Genomic DNA, 7,392 nt, shown 5'->3' with positions numbered 1-7,392 from the left:
TACTGAGCATGACGTCACATGGTATGGAATGTCCCTTGGGCCAGTTTGGCTGTGCCCCCTCCCAGCTTCTTGTGCACCTGCAGCCTTCTCAGTCGGTAGAGCATGGGGAGCTGAAAAGTCCTTGGCTAGTGTAAGCACTACCTAGCAACAACTGAAACATGGGTGCGTTATCAACTTTGTTCTCATCCTAAACCCAAAACCCAGCACTGTACCAGCTACTAGGAAGGAAATTAACTCTATCCCTGCCGAAACCAGGACATCTGGCAATATTTGAAATATTCTATTTTTAAGGAGAGCGCAACTGCTGAAAGGACTGATGATGTTTGCAGTAACATGTTAGTAAAGACAAACCCATTCTGATGATCCTCTGTTGGGTTCATGCTGAGTCCAGTGAAAAGAAAAGATCCTTTTTTTCATTGCAGTTGTGTTATAAGTTATAAATAGAGGAACATGACATATGTTTGAAACTAATTTCAGACTTGGTGCTCAGTTTTCTTATTAAAAATAAGAAAACATTTCCAAGAAAAGAAGAGTTAGCAGGCTTTTGGTAGAGAATACTTACTATGCCTCAGTGCACTAGCACATTATTTTTTTATCATACAATTCTGACAAGGACTATTAAAAATAACTACAAGAAACAGAAATGTTTTATGAATTTGAGCATATTCCCATTCTTTTTCATGAATTCGTAACACTGTGGAAGATTTTCCTTCAACCAGAATTTCTTGAACTCTCTTGGTTTGTTTTTTTTATGAAACGTTTTCCTGTGTTTGTTTTTTAAGTGCTCCCTAACAGCTAAACTCTAGATTTGTGTGTGTGTGTGTGTCAGACTCTGTAGCTTATGCTGGTTTTGTTAAGAACTTATTATGAGGCTCAGTGTGCCTGAAGCCTATAGCTGCTATTGCAGCATAAATGTGAAAAAAATGTTATCCTCACAAGTTTATGCCAGCTATCACCCCATTGTTTAAAGTTAATGTTTATTAACAATGTATTGATTTTCCAAAGTATCTTCCCACATTTTTCATTTCAGAACAAAATCACAGAAAAGAAGGTTTGAGGAGGAACTGAATGAGAGGATGATCCAGGCCATTGATGGAATCAATGCTCAAAAGTATGTTTTTCTCCTCTGTTGTCTCCTTCCTTCAACTTTGACATAAATTTGCAACAGAGGGTAGTGTTTACCATTTCTTGCTCCCACATGCACACATAAGTCTGAAAACAGTAAAGATGTCACTAATACTGGCATAGGAAGCTCTGCACATTGTGAAGATAGGCTGTACAGGAACATGTTCTACTATATGGGATAAGACAGTGCCTGTGAATCATGGTATGACAGAGGTTTTTGGCTTGTCTTGATCATCATGGCAAAGGGATTTTTGCTCTGTAACTGTTCATATCTGTACACTCATAGCCATAACTCTACAGAATTATCTCATCTGAGAGCAGAGAAGTAAGACACAAGAAATAGCTGGCTCAGGAATCAGAATGACGTGAAAATTGATGCTTTACAATTTTCACAGAAACATCTCAGAATTAGAAACTTTCCCTAAAATCATAGTTTAATATCTCTTTATTTCAACTGGTTGGTTGATTTCTTAGAGAAGGCTAAGCTTGATGGCATATTGAAATCATTGGGGGAGGCAACATGGCATGTATTTTTTCTGTGTCCTAGGAAGAGCTGGAGGCGGTATTGATGTTCTCCATTTGCTGGTGAATAGATAAAACTGAGAGAAAAATCAATACCTGCCCAAAATAGGTGTTCAGGTTTCTTATATTTATCTGATGAAATAAGAGAATTGCCCTTCAAAAATGTGGACAATAATTTTCCCCCCTACTTCTGTTACTCAGGATCTTAATCAGCTGAGCATTACACCTAATAATTAAATGCTCATATGTCACATTTGGTTTTTTGCTTCTGATAGTCCTATTAAAAGGTACTTGGCTTTAGGAAAATATTTTTCAGTTGTGATTTATAGAAATTAGTGTTGATAGTTATAGGTGATACAAAGAATACAGTGAAAGAGGGTAGGTCATGTGATAGGCAAAGCCTTTTGATTATACTAGACTTGCCTAAAACAGCTATATAAATTTTGGCAGTTTTTATGTGTCTTCAGGTACACTTGCTCTGATAAGTGGATTGTAAAAATGATGGTTTGATGTCAAAAGTAAAGCATCTGTATAAATGCATTAAAATAAAGTATTGGTATGATTATACTGTATGTTATTTTATCTCAGAGAATCCCTGTCTTATCTAATTAGTGCATAAAATTTAGAGAAACTTGGGGATAAAAGACATTTGTGTGATAAAAAAGGTTTCTGAAAAAGTTTCAGTGCATTTTATGAATTACATGTGGAATTGCAGAAAGATAAGGAATGATCTTATATATCAGAGAGGCTGAACGCCACCTTCCAAAACTAGATTCTCTACCTAGCCCTGTATTGATTTGCTGAATGAATCACTTGAACGATATTATTCAATTGCGTACCTGAGAATAACTTCTCAAAAGTGCTGATTCCCCAAACGGCAAGTTAATTCAATAATATTTTAACTATGTGAATGCCAAGCACTTGGAAATATTAGATAAAAGATTTCCTACATTTGGGACACAAAACTAATCGCATTTTTGTTTTCTTTATAATTGTGCGGGTTTTTTGTGCCTCGATTTTTTGGCTGTAAAATGAAAATAACACTATCAACTAATCTAATGAGTGGTTGTGGTTGTGAAGTGGTTGGGGAGCTAAATCTTTTGCTTTTGTGAATCAAGAGGAAAACTTCAGAAAATCTATGAGAAAACTGGTATTTCTAAATGTTTAGAAATAGGTCTATGACTGAATGAAGAAAATTATAAAAAAACATTATTGCACATAAAATATGGTATCAAAATTACCATTCTTTTAACCTTTTTAATTAGAAAATTGCATGAAAATAATTCAAAAGCAAACATTCATTGAACAGAGCCATTGTTTCTTCCACCCTGAGCTGTCAGCACGGTCTGACTTTTTCATCCACATCATGGTTCTTTGCCATGTTTCATTCTATGAAAAAAGTAACTGGTTGCAAGCAAATGGTCATAATATGTGGGTCTTTGGACATTACATGCCCAGGTGTTTACAGCCAGTAACTGGAAGATAAGGGAATGCAGAGTCTGGATCTTCTTAGTCCAAGACAAAGCTGTAGTCCAAATGAATCACTGTTTTTATACAGTGTAAAATAGTGCAGTACATATTGAAATGGTACCTCGGGTTTTTAAAGCAGTGTAGAGTTTTCTCTGGGCTCCCTCCCTCACTGCTCTCCTGCTGGTTCACAAGCTAGCTTAGCTATCTTTCCACAAAACTGCCAAGTGCCACACGCACGCACTGTCAGTAACTCGGGGTGTCTGTGTTCAATTCCTTCTTCTGGAATGCAGGTGAAACTGTGGCATCTAAAAAGCAGCCCGCTGGCATTATAGCATGATTCAGAGTAGTAGATTTAGTTGGCAGTGCTCCCTGCAAAGTTGCATGAGGAAAGTTATGACCTGCTTATTCATTTTTATTCTGTTAGAGCACTACATTAAACGGTATGTAAATACAGCGAGTGAGGAACAGCGCTGTTCTGTCTCTCAGCCGAGTGCCTTAGCCATTAGGGTGTTAACATCATGCTTTCTCCACATGATTCTTTTCCCCGTACCTCGAACAAAGTATTCCTGCCTGCAGAGTGCCCATCCTGCGCAGGAGGGGGATGAGTAGCCCTAGCTATGCCACCCTGAACCTTGGTGGTTAGGGGACTTCTGTAGGACATGTGATGGATGGATAGCAATTTGCTAGCTAAATATATACCTACAGAGGGAGCTAAACTAAAGTTATTTGCTCTTTGATAAGTAGGTTACTATGTTAAAGAGACACACTCTCTTTCCTCTCTTTTTTCTTTAAGTCATGGTGGCTGCTATGTTCTGTGCATAATTCCTTGCTGTACCTTGTCAATCAGCACAAGCCCTATCAAACCACACGCCTCTGTGGATACAGGCAGAATTCAGCTGCCTGTCTGTGTTGTTCCTTGAATTGAAAAAGAATTTAAACAGAAATTTGGTACCTAGCTTCCCAGGAGGCATATCCCCACGTTCTTGCAGATACTTCAGTAACTTTTAGGCTCATCAGGGAGTCAGGCTGTAGGCAGAATTTTTCAGCCCTCATCTCTGTGCCAAAGGCATGTGACTTTGTTCTCCCTCTTCTGTACTTACTCTCCACTTCCATTTGTCTGTGTTATACTGTTTCCCTCATCTCAGACCTCTTGGCACCTGCTACCTAAAACCAGTATAGTTCTTTCTGAGCTTTAAAGTAGAACTAAAAGCTCCTGAAAACGTGAGCTTGTAACGTGGAGTATGAGGCAGTACTTGCTCTAAATGACACTACTGACTTCACGTGATCAAGTGTGTACAGACCAAATTAGGCCTTTGGGAGTAGATCTGCAGACAGAACTTTTTAGCAGTGTGGTAACGGTAATTAAATCAATCCGCCTGTCAGATACCATAAGAAAAAAAGGGAAATTAGCTAACAAATTGGAAAAGAGGGTTACTTTTTGTTCAATTTTTATAACTAAATGGAAAAAGGCTTGCACTTAATTTTCACAGTTTAACAAAAATGTTCCACAAACTGAATGTCTTCTCCAGTAGATTACAGCTGGACCCAAACAACATCACGCTATACGTACAACAGCCTATCATATCTGTTTCTTCTCAGAATCCTAACTGTGATCAGACGTAGATGTGACACATTGCAGAGCAAACTGGGAAATACATTTTTGAAGTAAGCATACCTAGAACTGAATATGTTTTCAGCCCCTTTTTATAATGAAACTGATTGCACAAGAACAGGGACAGTGTCCCAGGCAAGGAAACAAGTATTTTAGATTTCACAAATCAAAGCTAATAGCTTACACTCCACTCTGTCCACTCTTGTTCTCCCAGGACCTTAATTTAGGATATATTCCACAGTGGTTCATTGCTGCTACTTATTTGCATTGCAGCCTGTCAGTTGAGACATTCCCTTTTATTTAGAAGGCATTAGCTACACTACTAGCTTAGAGCCTAATTTAAAGTTATTGTTGGAAAGGCTGCAAAAAAAACTCAAGCCCTGCTATTATTGTTCAAGCTCAAATATTGCATGTTCGCAGAAGTGGTCTGCTTAAATATTTTATTCAAATTTGCCTAGTCCCCTTGAGGTGCAAGCAGCCTAACCCTCTTGAAATTTAAATATTCTGCTTCTTTTCAAGTGTCCATTAAAATAAATGTAGACTTTCATATTAGAACATTTCATTTTGTAAAAGTTATGTCAAGCTTTTGTCAAGATTCACTTCTTTTAAAATAGATTTGTCATGTCAATGCAAGTACTTATTCTATTTCTCACCTTTAAGCAGGGAAGAAGTTTTTATAATCAGTAAAGAGATCAAAATCTACCTCTAGAGTACAGGGTCATGGTCAAGATACTAATACAGCTCAAAGACAAAATCACTCCACCTCTTTCAATAATGTTTTTTACATTTTCGTTTGGAATAGGAGTTCGTAAAGTGTAATTTACCTGCCACTCTTGCATATTGTAACAGTGTGCTTCTTAAAGGTACCTTGTGAAGAACTGTTTTTCTCTCAGGTTCTCTTCTGTGCACTGGATATACTACAGTATTTTGGACATGAGTGGAATATCAGTGTCAGAATTACAGCATATAAATCTCTCCTTCGATTGTCCTTAAGAATGATCCACAGAAAAAATGGTTCATCTGAGCTTTTGTTTCATCTATACGTTAGAAATAGAAGTCAAAAGGGAGAGGGGATTGGTAGTTTCCACCTTTACTGTCAGTGCAATTCACCATATACATTGCAATACACAAGAACTTGCTTTCTTCAGAGTGATTTTCTTATTTTACTGCATTTCAGTAATATAAAAAGACAGGACTATTTTATTCTTATGTCAATTATAATGTTCCTTTTCTCTTCTAGGCAGTGGCTTAAATCTGAAGACATTCAAAGAATATCACTTCTTTTCTATAACAAGACTCTGGAAAAAGAAGTAAGTTATTTTCACTGCAAATTCACTGTTGATTCCTTCTTTGCCTCATCCTAAGTGAGGCTTGTATCCTTTGCTTTTGTAACACAGAGCCATGGCCACAGCACCGCTCCTGCAGGGAGAAGTGCTCAAACCTTACAATAATATTTTAGCTCATTTACAGAAGAAATTTTATTAGTGTGATATCTGAGACTGCTTTCCTGTTTGTGGCTCTGAAGTTCACTTGAATTTCTTGACATTTTCATGGTCTTGCAGAAGTGGGAGGAGTTTTGATAGTCCAAATTTGATGTAACTGGAGCAAAGAATTCCTAAGTTCCATCACCTACATCCTCAAAAGGCATTTATCAAACTCTACTGGTTTTAATTTTTTTTTCTTTTGCCATGTCTCAAAGACTCCATCTGTAGTAATGATAGTCTTGTAATGATATCAGTTGCTCATTAGTTTTCTCCATATGCACTTGATGCTCACAGTCATTCTGGGGAAACAATACTATAAATGCTTTTTAAGAAGAATGCCTAGCTGTCTTGGACGCAACACACTAAATGTTCTTCTGACTAATACGTGTGATAAAACACGTTTGAGACATGTATGTACAGATGGAGTAAATGATATTGTTTCTAGTCCTTGGAGTAATGATCAGAATGAGAGATTCCTCCCTTTTAGGTGACTGTCATGACCACTAGCCTAGAAAGTCAGGCCTTTTCTTTGTTTTATGGCTTTGTAGAGCTTGAGTGTATTTCTACGTACTGACACAGCCTTGGCAGGAAGACTGGAGAGTTGCCTTTTTCTGCTTTCTCATAAGCATAGGGCAGCTGATAGCTGAACAGTTATTGCTGTCCTTCAGGGAAGTAAGGTTTGACCACAACTGGCTGCATAAATGAGTGAACCTGATGAGAATGGGGTAGAGGAAGTATTACCATACTGTGTTGACACTGTACAGCATAGGTGCAAGTATCCTCTGGGTCCCATGTGGTGGTCAAATACATATTTAATTATTTTTGTAGATATCTTTCAGTTCAAAGCATCTGAAATAATTTTCAGATTCTTTCACAGCTCAGCAGAATAGTGTTTTTATGGCCAGCTGCCAAAGGCATGTGTTGTATGCCCTTGGCAATGCATTAGGGTGAAAAAAGTGTCAAGGCTTTTTGAGGCTGTTTAGAAGATGGCATAAGAGAGAAGAAGCTAGACCTGGTGTGGTGTCATACATAGTGTTTAAAGGGTACACTGAGTGGATCAAAGGTGTGCCTAGAAGCACATTCAGATTTTAATGTGGGTGGTACTAACCGATAAATTCTGAAAGAGAACTTGAGAGAAAACCATCATATGTGCACTTTGGACAATCAGGGAATCAGGAC

The 7,392-nt window shown here is 37.8% G+C and overlaps 1 protein-coding gene across 2 annotated transcripts in view; it reads left to right on the top strand.

Moving 5' to 3' along the window:
* The window catches only part of ADCY2 (adenylate cyclase 2), a 219,105-nt gene that overhangs the window by 149,355 nt on the left and 62,358 nt on the right, over window positions 1-7,392 (top strand). For both annotated transcript variants that reach the window (XM_019471906.1, XM_019471907.1), the window contains 2 exons: window positions 1,031-1,111; window positions 5,970-6,039. In XM_019471906.1, coding sequence (XP_019327451.1) covers window positions 1,031-1,111; window positions 5,970-6,039 — 151 coding nt within the window. The remainder of the gene's footprint in view (window positions 1-1,030; window positions 1,112-5,969; window positions 6,040-7,392) is intronic.

This window comes from Aptenodytes forsteri, unplaced genomic scaffold (genome assembly GCF_000699145.1).
Source record: "Aptenodytes forsteri isolate BGI_AS27 unplaced genomic scaffold, ASM69914v1 Scaffold194, whole genome shotgun sequence".
NCBI lineage: Eukaryota > Metazoa > Chordata > Aves > Sphenisciformes > Spheniscidae > Aptenodytes > Aptenodytes forsteri.
Note: the sequence above shows the minus strand (reverse complement) of the source record. Positions and strands in the feature narration are given on the sequence as shown.